Source organism: Rhamphochromis longiceps, linkage group LG13, assembly GCF_057381845.1.
Source record: "Rhamphochromis longiceps isolate RC_006_pf linkage group LG13, R_longiceps_female_GT1.1, whole genome shotgun sequence".
Taxonomy (NCBI): Eukaryota; Metazoa; Chordata; class Actinopteri; order Cichliformes; family Cichlidae; genus Rhamphochromis; species Rhamphochromis longiceps.
Window position 1 is genome coordinate 32214844 of NC_140569.1, and position 22607 is coordinate 32237450.

At 40.4% G+C, this 22607-nt stretch overlaps 1 protein-coding gene and 1 long non-coding RNA gene across 2 annotated transcripts in view; one reads left to right on the plus strand and one right to left on the minus strand.

The window, feature by feature from the left end:
- The window catches only part of ttc27 (tetratricopeptide repeat domain 27), an 80721-nt gene extending 63075 nt beyond the window's left edge, over positions 1 to 17646 (minus strand). The window contains exons 1-5 of the mRNA XM_085429033.1: positions 17340 to 17646; positions 10651 to 10834; positions 8169 to 8292; positions 5334 to 5477; positions 1136 to 1238 (exon numbers count right to left, since the gene is read on the minus strand). Coding sequence (XP_085285159.1) covers positions 1136 to 1238; positions 5334 to 5477; positions 8169 to 8292; positions 10651 to 10834; positions 17340 to 17433 — 649 coding nt within the window. The 5' untranslated portion in view covers positions 17434 to 17646. The remainder of the gene's footprint in view (positions 1 to 1135; positions 1239 to 5333; positions 5478 to 8168; positions 8293 to 10650; positions 10835 to 17339) is intronic.
- Positions 2546 to 4004, plus strand: LOC146656131 (uncharacterized). Its single transcript, XR_014914352.1, has 2 exons — positions 2546 to 2786; positions 3905 to 4004. It is a non-coding gene; the product is annotated as an uncharacterized LOC146656131 (long non-coding RNA).
- Positions 17647 to 22607: the final 4961 nt, after the last annotated feature.

Below are 22607 nucleotides of genomic sequence, written 5' to 3' on the forward strand. Positions count from 1 at the left end.
TAAAATATGTCTCACACACACCCTTTGTAGATATTTATAGGTGTGTTTTTTTCCCCATTCTAACCCAACAACTACTCTGATCAGCTAAGCTGTGACAATATCAGTGGGCACCTTCAAACATGCAGACACTTTGACTTTGCAGCTCAGAGTAAGTCTCAAAGAATGTCCTTACAGAAAAAAACCCTGTTATAATTAAAGGCAACTGGCCAACAGTAAAAATGTTCAGGACATTAATTCAGCAAAAATATTCCTGTTGCGCACCAAACAAAAGGAAATCAAGCCAGACATGGCAGCACCTCCATGGGCAGAAAACAGATGTGCATGCTTGTCACAGCATCACCTTTCTGCTCACACCACTCGTAAAAGCATCGTGTCCAACTGCTCCTCTGGAATACGGATCAGTATGTTTTGTAGTATGTGCAGTCGGCTCGCCCTTCACACTCTGTTAACTGCCACACAACAGACTGCGCTCCAACAAACCCACTGCCTTTAAAAAACAAACTCCAGCAAGCAGCCATTTGGAAAGGCTGTGGAAAAAACCCAACAATAATTACATAAACAATCCAAATGCTGATAAAAGCTCTGCTGGGACGATGGGAAAGGGAGAGTAGCTTTGCTTTACGCAGAACAGTTATTTCACATACTGAATTTGATCTGCCAACAAACTAAAGCCTGTCACCCTGAGGCTGTTTGTGTCCTCCCAGCCTCTATATAGTTTTGGCATTTATTAAATTTTCTGCCTCAACCAACCTTAAAACATTTTGCGATAATTCACGATTTGTTTTTTTCGTTTCATGTACGCAATAAATGTGCATTAATTTCATCAGCCAGTTTAACAGTTAAATAAGATACTGATACATATCAGCAGCACAGCAGCTCAGAGTGAACTGCTGACTATGGTGCAGTCCAAATGGACCACAAAGAATTCACTACTTCTGACACCACAGACGTAGCTGGAAACAACTCTATCGTCAATTTGTCCAAACTGTAGCACACACAGCGCGAATACACTGAAACGGCTGATGCTTGACGTGGTAAACTGGCTAAATGCTCACTTAGGTTTGAAATATTCTTTCCCACATACACTCACGAGCATATAACACAACACAATAACAATAACAAAAAACAAACAGACCTTTGTCCATGCTGATCTGGGCCAAGCTGAAGAGTTGTGGGGAACGGGCCTCTAGAATTTGCTGGTGTAGGTTAATGTAGCGAAGGGTCCAGCAGGGCAGCAGCTGCATGTACATGTGAACAAAGTGAGTCAAGTTTTTATTAAACGAAAGCCACGACCCAACTTCTCTGACAACAGGGTTGTAGCTTATTACCATTTCATCTGATTTAATACAGAGATGAGATCATTTGTGCTTAAGCTTCTTACACGCTTCAGTTTCTTGCTTGTTAGTCTGAAGACCACAAATACCATCTAAAATAATGCAATTAAAATATTGATAGGCAAGACTGAGGCCATGATACAAACAGTATTGTGTCACAGTTCCAGCCTGTGTGCCTGGTAATCTACTGAAAAGCTGGAATGTTTAAAGATCAACATATCTGGAAACTACATCACAATAATGTTTTGATTTTCTTTTTTATTTCTACATTATCAGTTTGTTGTGTTTTTGGTTAGTGAGGGTAAGTGTTTTTACACAGCAACGTGTGTTTAAAGGGAAGACATTTTTACTCTGTTCTTAATGTTATAACAAGCACTCCCCTCAGAGCATAGGTGAATAAATAAACACATAATGCTGATCTCGAGGCGCCTTCAGGACAAATACAACACCAGCATTTAGAGTGCTGCATCCTGGAGCTAAGTGCTGAGCATGCACTAAAAACAGCTCACTCCTTAGCTTTTTGCATCTGAACAGAACAGAAAGTGGCAGAGAGAGAGGAGGAGTGTTTTATTTCCCCTTACACCAAAACCTCCTTACACCTTGCAACCTCCCATTCTTGTCACACACTGGTAGAGTGCAAGTGAACCATGTTAAAATCTTACTCGTGTGTTAGCGAGGATGCACAGTCACATGGAGATTTAATTGCCCGTCTCAATGAATCAGTATGCACTCACATTTTTTTCCTTCAAACCTTATGCTAAAGAGAAATTAAGTCCACTCAGTGTGAATAATGATGGGCCTTGATGGATAGCAAGGAACATGATCTGTACCACTAGGATCTAAATCAATGACGTAAAACAAATATTTTCAAACTACTACTGTTGGGTCTGTGTTTCCACAAGCCCTGCTAGTTTAGAGACTTATTCATCATGAAGAAAACAAGACATAACAGAACATCTTCAACCGGTTTTTCACTCGCTAACGAGGAAAGTTTTTGGTCAAGAACCAGCTCTTGGAGCTCACGCTCCTAACCTGTCTCATGCCCAAAATCCTTCAAAGAGCAGCTGTCCCCGTAGCTATTTATTGACATGACAGTTACAACAGGCACGTGCGGGGGGGGGGGGGGGGGGGGGGCTTGAGCGCCCGCCCCTTTCCTGATGGGTGCCCAAAGTGCCCTTTTGTTCATTTATTTTTTTATGTGTGTGTGCGTGCGGAGTCCTGTCTGTGCCCCTCAACAATAATATTTAACTATTAATCACAGTTTTGCTAAATAAAAGGATCTGGCTTGCATCAGTCACATGATCACATTTAACCAATGATCGCCCTTGACGGCAGAACGCGCTGGTTACGAGCCGGGAACGAGCTCACAAAGAGCACGCGCATTTTTTGCGGTCCGGAGCTGTAGGAGAAACACAAGTTAACTCAGAGACACAGACTGATGCGACAAAACCAGTAAGTAGGTGTACAGCGCACACTGTAGTGTGTAGCACCCAGGAGTATCAGCTTATTACGTACACGTTGGTAAGTTGTCTTGTTGCAACTGACGAACTGAAACAAACGAGCGTGCTGTGCGTGCAACAGCGCGACAAACATTACCTGTCCTTTTATTAACTGCACAAGTAGTGCTGGTCATAGCTGCTGGCTACCTGTGTAAGGCTGTCATGGGTCTGTAGCTCTGTCACCGTTTTAGGGAACATATTTAGTTTTAAAGTAAGTTTCCGGGCTTTTCCTGCCTTTCTGGAGGGATTATATTTCACTAAAAACGATCTAATATGCATGTCCACATAATTATGCATTATAATATTTTAAAAAACACGCTGTAACACAAGCAGATTATATTAGATTTATATTTTAAATAAGACAAAATTTTGATTTTACAGCAGTAAAATGATTGTATCTCTACAGTTTAAAAATGTAATAAGCTTTGCCCCTGCACAGAGTGGATAGTGAAACAAATGGAATCATCATAATGACATTATTTCATATTTATTACTTCCCCCTCCTCATTGCTTTATTATTGTAGCTCTAGTAATAAATAATAATGTAAGGATTCTGGATCAGCACACTGATGCCCATAGTATATACAGTATTCTGAAGAAGGTCTAAAATGTCACTGTGTGTGTGTGCATGTGTTTGTTTTATGTGTATGGATTTTTTTTTAATTATTACTCAGGATATAACATTGTCCAGACATGCCTGGTAAGGACATGAGGAGGAAACAGCAGGACCTGTGTGAGGCTACTAAAGGCAGGGCTATAACATTTTTCTGTCATCATTTAGATTAAGTGCAGGAGTTGTTAGGTGTGGATAATTAGATTATAGTTTATTGCAATAGCAAGTTGTGCCTTGTTCTCAGATAGACAGCAAGTGGAGAGTGATATATGAAATGATGGGATGGAAGGAAGAAGAGAAGCAAAGAGTGATTCACAGGCAGAGCCTAAATTATTTCTCACAGTTTTTTGTTGCCTTATGGTTCCAAGTGCTGTCACCAATCTTTGCATTTTGTTATTATCTCATGACACTTGTTTAATCAGCTACCATCTCTCCTGTGGACTTTTTACTGTCTACAGTCTCAGATCAACACAGCCCTGCCCTCCAGCACTATCAGCAGCAGGAGCAGCAGCAACCCCTCAACAGCAACATTGTACCCATCAGGTAAAACATCGGCTACATTTGCTTTGCCTTGTCGCCACCTCACAACAGTGATATAGTATGATGCGATCCCATATTAAGATTCTTGATGAATGTGTGTTGTTGTTATTCAGCCTGGTTCAATGTGCCCCTTTTTAACTTTGAGCACCCGCCCCTTTAAACGTCACTGCACGGCCCTGAGTTACAATATGCAATACAACACAAGCACCTCCCACCGTAAACCCCCCCCAATGGTTCTAAGGCTACGTCCACACGTACACGGGTATTTTTGAAAACGGAGATTTTCCGTTTTCGTTTTAAAAAATAATCCCGTCCACACATAAACGCAGAAATGAAGGAAAACGCTGCTATGAACATGCCATATATTCCTAACCGTGCAGAAATGTTGGCCAATCAGAAGTCTAGAAGCCTCGGTGGGAAAAAGTAAACAAAGCTGGGGCATAGAAGCAGAACCGAGTCGTATGTGTGGAGGGACAGTAACTGTGTGTATATGTAAGCATTTAAACACTGCAGAGAGTAGAATTAACAGTAACAGTATTGAAGAAATTCATTTCACCGAAACAATAACGTGGCGCACAGTGTGACGTCAAAAAAATGCACACACCTTTGATGCTGCGTTTTCTCCGTTCTTCTCGTCCACACGTAAATGCAAAAACTGAGTTTTCAAAAATATCCACCCTGGTGGGAGTTTTTAAAAATCTCTGTTTTCAGTGACCGAAAACGCCGTTTACGTGTGGACGAAAGGTGCAAACGCATAGAAAAATCTGCATTTTCAAAAATACCCGGGTACGTGTGGACGTAGCCTAAGACAAGGCACTGTGTGTGTGTGTGTGTGTGTGTGTGACCTCCTGCTGACCAAAAGGATCGTAAAAGCAGGAAGCTTACAACACAAGAAACAGATCTTTCAGATAGCATGAATCTGCAGTAAAACCTCCCCCAGCACAGAGTGGCTGGAGAGGTGGTCAGGAACAAAGGAATAGCTTTGATCCTACTGCTTGAACCAAGACTGTACAAATTTAAGAAACCCAATGACAACATTCAACAATTAGACTTAACAATTACAAACACACATCCTATTGATGTAGTGACCGTAAAATTTATGAAGTAGATGTGAGTTGGTCTCCAGTTTTCATCTCTGGTGTAGATTGTGTCATCAAGTGTTAGCATATATTTTTGGATGGATTCGTTATGTATGGAAACAACACAATGACTTGTAAAATTGATTTAAAAAGATTCTGCAGGCCACGAGTAAACATCAATGAAAATTATTATTATAATGCATATATTTATAATGAATACATAAGTTCAGATAATTCTACGATCATTGTAACAGAAAGACTGACTTACCTGAAGCCTATCCATCTTGGGGAAGCATTTGGTGACAATTACCCTGGCCAACAGTAGGAGAAAGGGGTTGGCCACCTGGCTATACACCGATTCCCCATCCAGGAGCAGGCTGGAGTGGATGGCATCAACCAGCATCTGAGGCTCCTAGTCAGGAAATTAGGATTAAGTCCTCACACTGACAAATGGCTGACTTAAATGAAGGTCTGACATTAGGACTGCTTTCTTACTATTGCTGAGTCGCCGCTGCTGCTTCAGCCTAGCTCTGCAAATCAACTTTGTTGATTAGAAGCCTAAAGGCACATTAAGGCACAAAAAGGACCTGCCTATACTGCAAACACTAAGTTAGATGGCATTTCAACATGTTTTGTCAAAATTGTTTAGCTAGATCTGAGTTCAGCTTTTACTGAAGTTTCCCAGTTTTACAGCATGTTCTCTTCTCAGGTGATTGTGCCAAGCATACATGCAGAATCATTTCAGTTACTTAAATTCATTGTGTCATCCTCTCCGTCACACTCTCTCGTCTCACTAACATGAATGAGAGATGAAATCCAGGCTCCCCTTCACAACAACAGTGCAAGAAAAACTCATTTCACAGCAGGTGCTCAAACTTGTAGGAAAACAGTGTGTTTATTACCATCACATTAAGAGTTGTTCTATTCAAGTGTCCTAGCAGCCCATGACTAAAACGGATTTTTAGATGAGTTTTTTTAACCCTTCTCCCTAGTTTGTTTGTTTGTTGTCACAATTCATTTGAAAAAGATCATCTACATTAATCGGACTCAGAAGTGCATTTAACTTCTTTTTTTTTTTTAATTTTTTTATCAGAATTAATTCCACACGATTATGGCTCTGCCATGTTTGTCCTCCCTTTCACGCATGCTGCCACGCATGTATGGGTGACCTGCTTCATACCGCAGCCTCCTTCATGTGACAGCAGAGATAAATCACTGACACCAAAGAAATTACTTTGATAAAAGGATTGGTCCTCTCTTCTGGTGTTATGGCAGGGTGAAATGCTCTATTGTGCTCACAGTATCGCAGTGCCAGGGGGAAGCAATCTCCTAAACCCAAGTAATTAGGACTCCAGAGATGCTTCAGTACTGAGCTCTAGTCCACAGAGCTCTGTCTGGCTCTGCTCGATTCAGGTCACTTTATACACCAACTTAAAAGGAAGCTTTGACCACTTTGACAAGACTATGATTCCTTGATATATTTTATAATATGCTAACTTACAAATCAGTAGGAATTGGGATGTTATTTAGATTGTAATTTAAAGTACCTTACTCCTTCAAATAATAACTTAGTCAATTAAAAGTCTGCTCTCATAATTCCACTATATTGCTAAAAGTATTCACTTCAATATGAACTCGAGTGACATCGCATTCTTATTCGATAGAGTTTAATATGATCTCAGCCCATTCTTTGCAGCTATAACAGCTATAGCTTTTCTGGCAAGTGTGGGAGTGCGTTTATGGGAATTTTTGATCATTCTTCCAGAAGCACATGTAAGGTCAGGAAATGAACGAGAAGGCCTGGATCGCAGCTTCTGCTCCAATTCATCCCAAATCTAAATCCTGACTCTATCAGGTCTTTATGGACCTAGCTTTGTGCACTGGTAATGTTGGAGCACAAAGGTGCCATCCACCAAACTGTTCCCACAAATTTACAAACATGAAATTGTCTGAAATGTCTTGGTATGTTGAAGCATTAAGTTCCAGTTCCTGTCACTGGAACCGAAGGACTGAGCTCAGCTCCTGAAAATCAAGCCTATAATCTTTACACTTTGACAGTGAAGTCACACAAGTACTTTCCTCCTGGCAACTGGCAAACTCAGACTCGTCCATCAGATTGCCAGACAAAGAAGAGTCCAGTGGTGGCATGCATTACACCACTCCACCTGCCTAGGTGATGCAAGGCTTGGACGCAGCTGCTCGGCCATGGAAGCTCTTTCACGAAGCTCTTTACACTGCTAATCTGAAGGCCACATGAAGGCCTGTAGTGACTGACATCAGCACATTATACACCTTAGTGTTTGCTGACCCTGCTCTGTGATTTTACATGGCCTACCACTTTGTGGCCAAGTTGTTTTCGTTTCCAAATGCTTAGCAGTATTATAGCTCTTCCACTGCTCAGAGCTGACCGGATAAACAGATTAAACAGATGTTAAACAGATAGTTTAGCATCCTATCACATTACCGGTGGAATTCACTCAGATCCTGAAAGTGCCATTCTTTCACAAATGTTTGCTTTGTACTTGATTTTTTACACCTGTAGAAGCAACTGGAACACCTGAATCCAATAGATTGTGTGTGTGTGTGTGTGTGTGTGTTCGTTCTAATACAAAAGCACAAATCTTAAGTTTATTTGGTTCTTTAGGATTTCTGTTAAACAGCAGTGATGCTGTATGGCAGACTTGAAATTTACACATCTTTACTTTGTCTCCAAAGCATTTTTTTTTTTCATTTCAGAGATTTTGCTGTGTAAATTCTGCTTTGAAATTCAATAATGCAATAACCTTTATACAATCAACAAGGTCAATCAACCTCAAACAACCTGCATCCCCAAACATGAAGAAAATCACACATATCTGTTTCAGTTTAGCTGACACTCAGCTCCTTTGCTTCTCCCAAAAGACTATTCAAGTTTCCTCTATTACAGTTTCACCATTTAACTTCTAAGCTAACTGACTTAATTCCAATATATGTTGACATTTACTGATAAGCCCATGGAAAAAAAATATCAACAAAACCTTGACAGAGGTCGGTTCAAATTTTCGCCAGCCTATAAATCACTGCAGAACGGACAGGATGATGAAGGAGAAGGAAGAAATCATACCTGAGATGACAACAGGGCTGGGGTCAGCAGATCACAGATATCGAAGGAGACCGGAGGACCGGTCCAGTTACTCTGGGCAAACATGTGGAGACATGAGACAGCCAAGGCCAAAACTGCCAACTCCCTGCAGCCAGAAGGACAAGACACACAGCAGATTTACTGCACAGAAATATTGCAGAGAGATTTTTCAACAATACTTTTCAGAAGTGAGGAAAAACAAGTGAACTTTTTTTGAGAGATGCTCATTCAGGTCTTTAGGAAAAAACAGACTACAGCCAGAAACTCTGGCAATGGAAGGGACAACCATCGACATGTTTTGCTGCATTTCAATTAGGATGAGAAAATGATGGAGGGTGATGGAAGAGACAAAAAATTATGAGGGGTGAAGGAGGACGAGAAGGAACGAGAGCTGGATTCAACATTTACTCACGTACAGTTCTGCCCTGAGAATGAGAAGTGAGAGATGTTAACCTGAACTTATTAAAGAATTAATATTTCATGCCAAAAGGAATATTGGGGGTGAATGGAGAGAAAGAAACAATGATGTACACTGTCCATCTCTGGGCCACCATGGACATCTTGGTGTCCTCAATTCAGAAAACTCACTTTTTTAGTTTACAAAAGTAACAACAGAGATACTCGTTGACTCTTCAAGCTCTAAGCTGCCATGTTGGTGCTCAGGCTTGATTGACACATTAATACTGCAAGGTAATAGAAACAGACTTTCCCTGGTACCCATTGCTTACAAGGAAAGGGCAGGCTTTTTAATATTAGCATTAAAAATAGAAGAACCACAACTTAATTACTTTGTCAAAATAGGAAAGTGTTAATATGTGGTTTAAAGTAGCTGTGCCTAGTGCGACTGTGCCCTGAAAGTCTAGTTCTTGACATGAGTATACTCGGATGTAGGAAGATTAGGTAACAGCCACAAAAGGCTCACCTGTAAAAACAGGTGATAGTGTTTGTCTTTATGAACAAAACTCAGTTTTTGTACTTTGCTGAATTTACAGCAAATGTAAAAAATAACTGAAGTTAACATGCATCATCTTAATTTATTTTTAGTGCAGCTCAAACAAAAGCCACCCAGACCAGATATATGCTAAACACATATTACCAGCACAGTATATTTGCTGTTAAGTGATTCATGTAGAAATGAATGACTGAAGGGAGCTTGGCTCACTACTGTTGTGCAACTCCCCTTAAACTCTCCATCTAATTTAGCATGAACCATATCAGCCAGATTAAATGGGAAAGGTCTTTAAAAGCCCCACAGTAGTAATTTACAGTAGTTTTTGCAAATACTGATATTTATAAATGCAAATAATTGAATTATTTAATTATTATTTTGGTTGGCATAGCCATAGAGTTTAGAAAAGTCTATGAGATTCACATAAGTCATACTATTCCCAGTGAAATAAAATCCAGCCATGTGGTGTGTGGATTTCACATGGAATCCAAGAAGTCACTTGGGTGAGTGACGAAATGTTTATCAACGTCCAGATCAACACAATCTGCGATTTCCTTACCTGGATAATTGAGCATGCATCAATAAAGTTTGCAAAATGCCAGTAATACACAATAGCAATTTTCCGATTCAAATCGATTTTAGTTTGAATAATGCAATACTAAATGTTGAATCGATTTTAAATATAAATATATTTTGCCAGAAACGCCAGAATCTCAGTTTAAAGGTCATGAAACATTTCAAAAACTGCCAAAGAGTTAAAACACCAAACAACTGAAAAAGCAGGTCAATGGATTCCGATCAAAGATGCAAACACAAAGCACGACCCAGCTGCACATACACGGACAGTGCTGAAAGCCGACAACTCAAAGATTCTGAAGCTGCAGGTTTTGTCACTCGGACCAGAATTTGCTGAACCAGCAGCAAAAGAAGATCAAAACTACGCTTCCCATTTGAAAAACATGTCATGAATTCTCTCTTACTTTTGCTGTTTTGCATCCATCACGGTTAAAAATCACACTTCCTGCACAGTGCTCTCTCGCTCAGTGTACTTCAAGACCAGTTTGCCATCAAAAATCTGTTTTCTGTATTATTCGTTCACTTATTATGCACCAGTCTGTGTTCACTGCTGGGTTTTTTTAAATGATGGATATGACTTTGTGGGGATAGGTTAATTGACAAATCTAAATTGCCCATAGGTGTGAATGCGGGAGTGAATGTGAGTGCGAATGGTTGTCTGTCCCTGTGTGTTAACCCTGCGACAGACTGGCAATCTGTCCAGGGTGTGCCCCGCCTCTCGCCCTATGACAGCTGGGATAGGCTCCAGCACCCCCCGCGACCCTGAAAAGGATAAGCGGAAGCGAATGGATGGATGGATATGTACTGATAAACGATTAGAATTATAATATTTCTGACTGAGTCAAAATTGAATTCCACTTGGAGATCGAATTGAATCAGGACCTTGTGAATCAGAATTGAATCGGTTATAGACATCAAGTGACCCAGCCCTAATAGTACCTGCTGGTCTGGTTATCATTGGTGCCATCGGTCAGGTACAGTAGTAAACGTCTCTCCAGGTAGGACTCGATGTTCTCCCCTTCGTGGTAGTCGCCATGTCCGTTGAGCAGATCTGTCACTCCCGTGCTCAGCAGAACTGCTTCAAAGTCCCCTTCCATAAGGGACTCCAGCAGAGGGCCTGCCTCTGGAAGACAATGTTTGGAGAAGTGAAGTTTACCGTTTGGTTTCTGTAACTAAAAAAAAATAATGCTGTGTACTGCAGTTAAGGAAATTTGGATCAAGTACATGAATGACGATCCCAATATTGCCAGGAAATATCATACATTGCTTTAATACAGCATGTTGTGAATAAGAACAGACTTTTGTTTACTGCCAAAAGAAAAGAACATGTTTAGTGTCGCTGCTTCTTAGTCTAGAAAAGACTCATTTGCACTCATACGGAAAACCCTCATACCCCAAGGACCAAAGAACATTATACCAACACAGGATTGACCATCTCATAACAATTACATTGTTTCAATGTTTACAAAAAAAGCCTAGTGACTGGTGCAATCATAGACAGGCAAAAAAGGAGTGTGTGTGTGTGTGTGTGTGTGTGTGTGTGTGTGTGTGTGTGTGCGCGCGCTAGAACAAGTCTTTAGCAGTAATTGCAGTTCTAGAGTTTCAGATGTCTGTAAAACATCTGAACTGCCATCTTCGGGTCTTTCCATCAGTGTTCTGTGGCGCTGAGTCCGTGTTTTGACGGAGTCCGTTGCAAACTTCTGCTGAAGAAGCTCCATTGTGGTTCTGGCAATTTGCTATGTGGTGTTGAACTCTAAACCATCACGCCAGCCTTTGGTAACTGGTTAGACCTGAAAGATCAATGCCTTGGACACTCACTGCTCAAAAGGATATTCCAACGTATAAGAGGTTTTTTTTTTAGGCCGGTACTGATATTAACTCATTCACTGCCATTGACGTCTATAGCCGTCAATTGCAGTGAATGAGTCAATGGGTTTAACTCATTCACTGCCAATGGCTGGCAGTGAATGAGTTAATACTTGCAGTTGTCAAGCTGTCAGATGATGTCAAACACTGTTTGACTTCTTTTGCAGCAAACAAAGAAACAGGTAACACCTTTTATGCAATGGCAATTTTATTTATGAGTTGCATTTCATGACACACAAATTCACTGTACTTAACATAAATGACAGAAACAAAACTATGTAGATCTGCTATACCCAAATGCAAAAAACAAAAAAACAATTGCTACAAAGAAAGTGTAGTTTAAGTTTGTGTGTAAAGCTGAATCGATTGGTCTGATTTTTTGTTTGGTCCTGTCTGGTCTGGCAGCTTTTGCAATCAGAACTGTGATCTGACTGCACTGTGGCACCAAACACATTGTGCTCTCTATAATGAGTCTTTTCTTTAAACCCCTTAAAAGAACAAGAAAGCTTTGCTTTGCAAAATCTAGCTGTATAACAATGTAAACAGGGACAAAGTTTGATGTTGAAACAATGACCAAGCCCAAGTTGACATCAGTGGTGCTAATGCACTTATTTCCACTGTAGCCTTATTCTGCTATAAACAATCCCCTACCTATACTGCATACAGTGTGTATTTACCTTGCTCATGCTCCAAAACCACCGTACACTTGTGAGATAAAGAGGACATGCTGAAAAGGCTGATACCGAGATGATGAGAAATGTCGATTTATTGAAAGACAGAGGGCAGCTGCTGGGCCACCGCTTGCCAACAAGAAATAATTGTGTTGCCCGAGTGCTCCGTTCAACATCTCCCCGTCTTTCATTAGCTTTTTATTTGAGCGGGGAGACTGGCTTGGCTCATTAGCATTGATTACTTTGTGTTACCCTGGTGGAGGGAATAGAGGGGAGGAAGTAGATTGTGCTCTGAGCTGCATAACAAAGCCTGGCCAAGTTGAGAAACAGACAAGATTGTCTCCATCACAAACCAGGTGTGGACAACAAATAACCTAAACACTAATAACAGATGTGTCATGTCAGAGAACCTGTGCCAGCTTCACTGCTCTCTACAACCATTTTTCTTTCTTTTCTTTTTTAAATTAAAAATAAATAAATAAAATATCTCTATATCCAAAAGAGGTTTGCTTAGTTGATTTCCAGACAGCTGTTAGAAACAATAAGACGATGCATCCCCCTTACCAATGACACGCATCCTTGAATCCAAACACCATAGTTTTGTCAAAGATGGAAAACTATTTTCATGTAGGAGTGTGAGCCTATCCCACATGCCCACATCCACAGGTCAGTCACATGGTCGCTCAACTGTCCACTTGGCTTTAATAAATGCTTGCAGTGTGACTGGTGCTGTAAAAGAGGTGTGGAGATTTTCATCTGACTGCTGATCTAATGAAACCCAGGGGCTGCCATAGTAGCGCAGTGAGGTGGGAGGGAGAAGACGGGAGGAGGAAGGCTCTGGCTTTATGAGGGGAAAATGAAAGCCTGAGGTATGGCCACATGTTTAATGACATTTCAACTACTCTTCAGGTCTACTGTTGAAATGGCAGCAATTATGGAAAACAAGGCAGGGGCCCTCAAATTAGTCCATAATTCATAAATGTTCAGGCATTGAGCTGCAGTTAATAAGGAAATGGTGAATAGAATTTGCAAACGCGTACAGGGCTGAGAAGCCATATAGATTCAAGATGAAAGATCAGGAATAGCTCACATGGGAACCCCAATTTCTCTGTGAAACACTAAAAAATGCACACAGTCACGGGCTGCTTGTCTTTCTTGAAGCAGGGCTGTCCATACAGCTTCGATAATCTGCATAAAAGCTCAATCAGCTGCATTAGCCTGGCTTTAATTCTGAGTGTTATGTTCTACGATCATCTACACCCTACACCACCTCTGATACGACACACTTTTGGGAAATAATGCAGAAGAAGATGTCAGTTCATCATAAATCTTGCCACAACACTTCCATGGTAATAGGTCGAGGGGATATAAGAACAATGGTTTATGAAAGATTACCTGCCAAGAAAGTCAAACAATCTCATTTGGCTCGACACAAGCGGTGTCAAATTAACTTACTCCCATAAATTCTCACATAAAAAACAATCTAATGCTTCAGATGAAACCAAGATTGACCAAGGGTGGTGAAAAGTATGGAGTAGCTACACAAGTTTGGAAAAGGGAAGGGAGAGCTTACCATTTGTCATCTGGCAAAGTTATTGCATGGACATGTATGTCTGCCAATGGAGCCAGGCCAGTAGTGTTTCTTGCTGATACGACTGTTGATAGCCGGATGAATTCTGAAGTACAAAGGGCTATGCTCTCTAATGAGATTTAGCCAACTGCTGCAAAACTGATTGGATGCCACCTCACAGTGCAGATAGATAATGAACCAGAACATATTGCAAAAGCAACCCTAGAGTTTCTCAGGGCAAAGAAATGGGATATTCTTCACTGGCCAAGTCAGTTAGCTAATCTCAGAAACTAAAGACGGCTGCAGTCTTTAGTTTCTGCCTGCTAGAGCTATCCAAATCTTGCAGTAAGTTATTTTTCAAATGATGTTATTTTGTCCAATTAATTTTATCACCCTGTGAATGGAGGACGATGCATAAAACTGTTATAAATACAATACTTTGGCTTAACCCCTTGAATTAAAGATGAAAGCCTATACATATATGGTTTCATTTCAAATTCACTGTATTAGTATTAAGCATTCTTTTGTTGAACTGTGATTTACATGGTTTTGCAACTGATTAATTGCCAATAGGTCTTGTTTATTCATCCAAACCAATAAATGACACCAAACATGAGCCAACAGAGTAGCCAATTTCACATTGGCAAGTTTTTCTTAAGTTAGCAGAGTTGATTTTTTCATTTTTAGTTGTGCTGCACATGCATTTTCCTTACTACGGGGAAACACGCAGGGTTTCCAGCAGTATATGATTTACTGCCAAGAAGCATTGTTACAACAAAGACATAATTAACCAAACACAAATTTCCTTACTTTTTGTGCTAAGTTTATAAAGAAATCAGGGGTGGCTCAAGATTTATGCACAGTATTGTAGGTTGCAAACTATTTGGCAAACATCTTAAACTGTTAGATGAACATGTTAGCTAAATGTAGCTGCTATGTTCATTTCTTCTTATAGTTCTCTCTTTCTCTTATATTAAAAATAATAACACTACGGTCGGACATGCGACTGTTTTACGTTCGGTTTGTTAGCAACAACGACGTTAAAACCATCGTGTGGCTCCGCCGTCCACTTGTTTATTTTCCGCATCAACCTTTCACAATAAAGCTCAACAACCTGTTGAGACTTTCCAAAATAAACTGAAATGATAACAATATACATTATTCTCAAACATCAAATTTCATCAAAAAAATTACCTCAAATGAAAACATGAAGTAACTACAAACAGCACTTACACTAAACATAACTGATAATGTAGTTGTTGAATAAAAGTATGCAGTTTCAATTTAAAGTATCAAAGAGTGGCAGTTAAACTTAGGTAAGAGTACAAAAAACTGTTACCTGAATACCTGTACAATAAAACAGTGGATCGGGTAAACAGAAAGACCTCTCGATCTGATACGAATAACAAGTTTTTAAGAACAAATTTTTAACAAGTCCATCTGTACAAGTACGTACATCAAATGAAGCACATCAAATAAAAAAAGAGAGCAGTGCCTGCGGTTTTTTGCACCAAATTAATTACATCTTCAAATGTGATTCATCACATGAAACCATCGACAGACTTTTCTTACCAACAGCATGAACACATCTCGCAATGACAGTGCAGGAAGGAAACTGTTTTTTTGTATTCATACCTGGATAACATATAAAGATCATGACAAACAAATTTGTGGCACTGATGCAGTTTTTCAGCTACATTTACTGATTTTCCATCCATGTTTTTTTGTGTGAAAAAACCCAAAATAAACTGCATACAGATGCAATGGTGTACAGAGGACTTTTCATTCTTTGTACTGTAGAGCACCTTAGATGCAGCAAACTACAAAACTCTAGAGCCAGCTATGAAGAAAAGGTGTCTGATGACGTTAAATGGAGAGAGAAAAAGTATCTCTTTCAAGGATAAAACAGAAACCAGTATGACTGTTTCGGGATCTTGCAAAAGATCACAGCACTTAACCATGCCACTCAACCAACAAAGCCCATAAGAAGACAGTGTGGATGTCAGAGAGATGGACCATGCCTGCACACATCCTGGCACATAGAGCACCTTAGCAGAGCGCATCGAACCATTTACAGCCCGAGAACAACAGTGGTGTCACTCACTGTGAGCTGTGTCCAATTTAAAGACATATCTGTTTCATTGTCAACATAGAAAACGTGTCACACCGAAATCAAATGAGGTACAGGTCATTAAGTACTTACCTGGCTACAGTGGGACCCTGTAATAAAGAGCCATCTCTCGTTTCCTTCATTGTTTTAGGCTACTTTATTCTACAGCCTCAGCCTTCCAGTATAACAGAGCATCTGGGGTAAAGTCTGACTATTGCTATGCAGTCCAAAGCTAATGCTTTCCTAAATATTTCAATCTGGCCATTTTATTTATTTCAACAGAAAAAAATGACTATCATGTTACCTTTAAACTGACAGTGAAAGGCTCTTTCATTCTTATAAGAAATTGTCTTCCAAGAACTGGATAATAGATTTACAGCTAGTTGCTGAATATTGTGCTTTAAGACTGCAATTTTCGTCCCTACCTTAAGTTTCTTTCATATCTCCACTGACAAATCTCTCCAGTTTAATTAAATGCTAATGCACTGTCAATTACTGCGGCAGAAATAAGACGTGGTCTAGGAACAAACCGTACTGAAGTCACACTAGAGACGGGTTATCCAGCAGGAATCTCGCAGTCTGGCCATTTAAAGCCTGCTGGTAACAAAGAGAGCCCCAGTTAAACAGACAGCACTGTTTAATACAGGATGTCTACCATTGGGGCTTTCTGGCAGTTGTGGATTAGTTTCAGGGTTCTAAACGCAGCTGACAGATGCGGCTCGAGTCGACTGGACGCAGGTGTATGGACAGAAGACGTCATGCTAGACTCTAATGATAAAACCTACCAGGAAAAAAAACAACCACGCTAGCTGTAGTTCATAGCTTTTCAACATAACCATCTAGTTTCCGTCCAGCTACGTCTCCGGTGAACATTGGGACAACTGGGCGAACTAAAGCTAACGTTAGCTAATGTTTAATTTCTTTTAAATCGACTTCATCATTTACTGAAAATCAATCCCAGTATAAGATTAACGCCGAATAGCATAGTTACATACCACATTTTAAATCGCTTTACATTAATACAAGACGCAATAGCTACCGCTGCCCACAAGCAATGCAAGTTTTTACTGCCAAAAAAATAAACGGGATTTGGTGTGACATCCACCAGAGCGCGAATGACACGTACCGTAGCTAAGTTTGCTTAGCAGACATTATATGAACATGAATTCATTTAGACTGTTGCTCTAGCACTCAACACTTTTATTAAGACAACACAGGAAGTCCTGTCAATACCGTTAAAGACTTAGACCAGAGCTGTTACCGTCAAATGCTTCTACATTTTAAATGTGCCTTCGCTTGGCAGGCGAGCACAACCTGACAGCTTTGAGAACCTGAGACAAAACTAACCTCGTTATGACAGTGTCAATAGCTACGTGGTGAATAAAGGAGCAGAATCAAGCGGCTGCCTCACCTGCAATACTGAAAATGTTCTGCTTCCATTCCGCTGTTTCACCGGCAGTTAAAAACCCTCGGAGTGCTGCGATCTCCACGTCTAGCGGCGGCATGACTGAACGGATTTGGTTCTTGCCAAAGTCAAGCTGGAGCTGCTGCCTTCAGTCAGGACGGTCCCAGATAAAAGCCAGCTATAAAGCGCTGTGCTAACGAGCCGATTCGGAGCGTCTCAATCAGTGATAAAATGTTTATTTCTGCCCATGTGGAGCAAGCGGAATCAGTGAGCAGCCATGACAGATCCGCGTTGCATTGTGGGAAAATTAATCAAGGCGCGCACACAGAGATGCAGAGCATTTCCAGTCTGCACATGGCCCGGGGATGTGGAGGAGTCTGGGGGGTTTTTGTTGTTGTTTTTTCAGGATATTAGTAGATGCTACGACATTCTTTGGTCCTTTCGTGCTGTTCGCAAACTGATTAACCTAATCACACTGACAACAATGAAATAACATAAAATAATAAAATACAGGATAAGGATGGGGCTTATTGTATGTTTATAAACAGGAAAATTAATTTACATCTATGAATGATTACGTCAACCATCGACTGTCTTAAAATAAGTGTGCTATACTGCACTCCTCAACCAAACATGGTCCACCCCCTTTGAGTAAATTTGTATTTAAGAATATAGTTAATCAAATATCATTCCCACAGTAAAGAAGGTTTCACAACTTTCACTGTGGTTGGATACTTACTTTTTTACCTATACACGTATATGATGTGCACCTAACAAAAACGCAAAAAATGACATTCGGAAAAGAGGTGAATTTGTAGGCTCAACTAATTCACCTGGCTTGAAATCCCATTACTTGAGTAGATTTAGCCGACATTAAACTTTGATATAGTCCATAAATACAGTAAACTTGACTTCATAAGTTAATGTGTCAATAGTTAAGTGTCAATTTAGTAATATAAGATTGATATTGTAAACATCATAATTTGGAAATATCAAAAATAATTATATTTCATCTTTACAAATTAGATGTTATTATGGTGAAATTAATTATCCCTTATACACCAGGTGTTACAGATGCATGGATACAAAAAAAACATCAAAAAATTATATTTTGTACCTGTCAAACTGTCTTGTCTTGGCATTTACATGTATTCAACTAAAGAAATAAGAATAAATTGTTTAGAATAAATGAATTATTTATTAAGTTGTCAAACATTTAAAGAACAGAATTGTACAATAACTCAACTCACAATATCTCACAACAAATCATCTCAATACTTTTTTTAAATAAAAATAAATAAAAGTATAGTCTATAAAGGATGTCACACTGGTGCCAAAAAATAAGGAGAAAAATGTGTTTTTAAGTATAATTTTATTTTTTAATAAAAATGTAAATGTCCTACCTGTGCAGATAGATCCATGGATATATGCATTATTCCATTTATGTATTGCTATTAACCACTTCTCTGTTTTAATCTGGTTTTAGGTTTGCGTAAAAGCATCTGGTTAGATGACTGACTTGATGTTGCTAAGACAGTTTAACAGAGGTCTCCATGGATCTCTGCTGTTCAGCTGAATGAGCATACACACCCGGAGGTCAAGATCAAAGCAGTGGAAAGAAATACTTTGTTTTCTAAAGATAGAACCTAGAGGCAAGTTATACAATGAAAAGAAGTGGGCCCAGAATGGACCTTTGAGTCACTCCACAAGTGAGTGGTGCTGTTGTAGAAGTGCAGAGAAACTTCTGTTCGTCAGGTATGATTTGAACCAAGTCTGAACTGTGCCTTGGATTCCACCTTCATGTTCTAGATGAAACAGAAGGATCTTGTGGTCCACAGTCTCAAAGGCAGCTGACAGACAGAAGCACTAGAACTGCAGGGCTAGTAGAGTAAACGATTTAAAGAAGATCATTAAAAACTCTCAAAACAAGCAGTCTCTGTTCTGTGCTATGATATGATCTAGAACCTGTAAGCTTAAAAATTAATTTATTTGGTTTAAAACAACTTTTTCAAGAACCTTAGACAGAAATGATAATTTAGATATAGGTCTGTAGTTTGAAAGATCAGCAGGGTCTAGGTTCTTCTTTTTAATAAGTGATTGCAAAACAACATGTTTAAAGGCAGCTGGAATACAACCAGATGCAAGAGAATTGTTTATCAGAGCAAGTATAGTTGGTCTTGTTGAGTCAAAAGGCGAACACAGTCTGATAGAGAATATAAAGATCTTACATCTTTTTTCCACAAAAAATTTGCAAAAAGAGTTTTCACAAAGTGCAGGACAGAGCACAGCATCACAGCGGGATTAACTATTGAATTCAACACTTTAAAGAGAAAATGAGGCCCATATCTGACAAGTAAACAGACTTTGCATATTTGACTGATTACTGATACTTTGAAAACAATATAATACGTAGGCTTTCTAATGAGACCCAGAGCTTGTCCTTTTTTTACGAGTTTGGAGACAAGCAAAGGATTTTTCTTGTATTACAGTATGATACCTTTTCCTGCATGAGAATCTTTTCTCCGCAGCTTCCACAAAAGTCATGTTATTTTCCAAAAACTATCAAAGACCGTGATTATGTACTGTTATGGAAATTATGACAACCACCTGCAACACACCCAGTGATTGTAATTTGAAGTGGGTTTAATAAACATATTGCAATGTGGAGAGAAAAATGCTAGCCAAACACTAGGATCATCTCTGAAATTTGGCCACCGCCCTCACATCTTATATACCCACACAGACATTCAAACAAAGAACATTCCACAGCACATCACGTATCCCTACACCTTCAGTCCAGCCCATCCTTGACCCCCTCCCACTCTAAGAAAAGTTACGACCACCGATCACCTCCCTTGAGCAGGGTACCTGGATGTCTTCAACTTACTATAGGCTCTCTGTGAAGGTGCAATAACATTTCAGGCCCACTTGTGATAACATTCTACATGCATGCATACAACTGGTGAAAGGAGTGATCTTGCTGTACTAAAGTGAGGAAGTGGTGGAATAGAATAGAATAGAATAGAATAGAATAGAATAGAATGTCTTTATTGTCACTATACAGTTGTACAATGAGATACAGAGCATCTCCAACTCAATGCAAACATCATGTACATCATGTACAGATATATAATCCGGTGTAAAAAAGTAAATATGTAAATAAATAGTGTTATGTATAATACAGTACGGGTTATTGCTCACAGAATTTGGTATTACACAGTGTTGATGCCTCGGCATCTCAACTCAACTCTCTCCTGCTTACTCTACCGCTCCTTCACTGACACACACACACTTTTGAAATGTGCTCTAGCACAACCAAAGTCTAGTTTAAGCATATTTAGTTACCCTACAGACAGCCAAGTGTGAGTATGCCCAGAGTAGAGAGTCCAGCACATGAAGTGCAAACCAAAAAGCCTGTTAAAGTGGAAATGGGTATCCCCTTAATGCCTGGTGTATCATATTTGATATTCACAGTTTTCTGCATGAGCTGTGTGTTTTTCTCCCCTGAAAAACCAAAATAAATTTCACAATACATTTTAAGCAATTTTTAAAAATGGCGGATGTAGCAAATATGATACAAATTAAAATTTTTATATGGAAATTAAAATGTTACGTCCTTGGTGGCAGAGCCCCTGGTGTTGATGAGGTCCGCCCCGAGTTCCTGAAGGCTCTGGACGTTGTAGGGCTGTCCTGGTTGACACGCCTCTGCAATGTTGCGTGGAGATCAGGGGCAGTACCTGTGGACTGGCAGACTGGGGTGGTGGTCCCCATCTTTAAGAAGGGGGACCAGAGGGTGTGTTCCAACTACAGGGGGATCACACTCCTCAGCCTCCCTGGGAAAGTCTATGCCAGGGTGCTGGAAAGGAGAGTTCGCCCACTAGTCGAACCTCGGATACAGGAGGAACAATGCAGTTTTCGTCCTGGTCGCGGAACACTGGACCAGCTCTTTATCCTCTCGAGGATACTTGAGGGTGCATGGGAGTTTGCCCAACCAGTCTACATGTGTTTTGTGGACTTGGAGAAGGCATTCGACCGTGTCCCTCAGGGTGTCCTGTGGGAGGTGCTACGGGAGTATCGGGTGTCTGGCCCATTGCTATGGGCCATTCGATCCCTATACAACCGTTGCAAGAGCTTGGTTCGCATTGCCGGCAATAAGTCGGACTCGTTCCCGGTGGGTGTTGGGCTCCGCCAGGGCTGCCCCTTGTCACCGTTTCTGTTCATAATTATTATGGACAGGATTTCTAGGCGCAGCCAAGTGGCGGAGGGCTTTCGCTTTGGTGGCCTCAGAATCTCATCTCTGATTTTCGCAGATGATGTGGTTCTGTTGGCTTCATCGGGTGAGGGCCTCCAGCTCGCACTGGAACGGTTCGCAGCCGAGTGTGAAGCAGCGGGAATGAGGATCAGCAGGCCATGGTTCTCAGCCGGAAAAGGGTGGAGTGCCCACTCCGGGTCAGGGATGAGTTCCTGCCCCAAGTGGAGGAGTTCAAGTATCTCGGGGTCTTGTTCGCGAGTGATGGGAGAAGGGAGGGGAGGGGGCTCAGAGTAGAGCCGCTGCTCCTCCACATCAAAAGGAGCCAGTTGAGGTGGTTTGGGCATCTGACAAGGGGCAGACCGAGGACACACTGGAGAGATTATATCTCTCGGCTGGCCTGGGAACGCCTTGGTATTCCCCCGGATAAGCTGGAGGAGGTGGCTGGGGAGAGGGAGGTCTTGGCTTCTCTGCTTAGGCTGCTGCCCCTGCGACTCGGCCCCGGATAAAGCGGAAGAAGATGGATGGATGGATGGAAAATGTTATTAATTTTTAAAACAAATTCATCTGATGGTTCGATAAACTCTCCATTTTTAGAAAATAAGAATAAGAAAATAAGCAATCATTTAATGATTCAGGCTTTAAAGTGCTATAAAACCTAGAATTACCAAGACTATACTGATGCAGGCATTTTGTTATAAATGATAACAACAAAGATCAAAAACAAACAAAAAAATAAATGGGAGAATTGAAAGAAATAGGAAAGTTTTCCAAAAAGTAATGGATAAAAATGCATCCACCTGTGGGTGGTTGTAGCTTAGGAGGTGGAGCGGGTATCTACTAAGGTTGGTTGTTCGACTACTGGCTGCTCAAGTCTGCATGCTTAAGTATTCTTGGGCAAGATACCGAACCCCAAATTGTTCTCCAATGTGCTCATTGGAGTGTGAATGTTAAATAAAAAGCATTTAAGTGTAGAAAATAGTGTTTGGATGAGTAGAGCAAGTTGTATAAAGCACTGTGAGTGC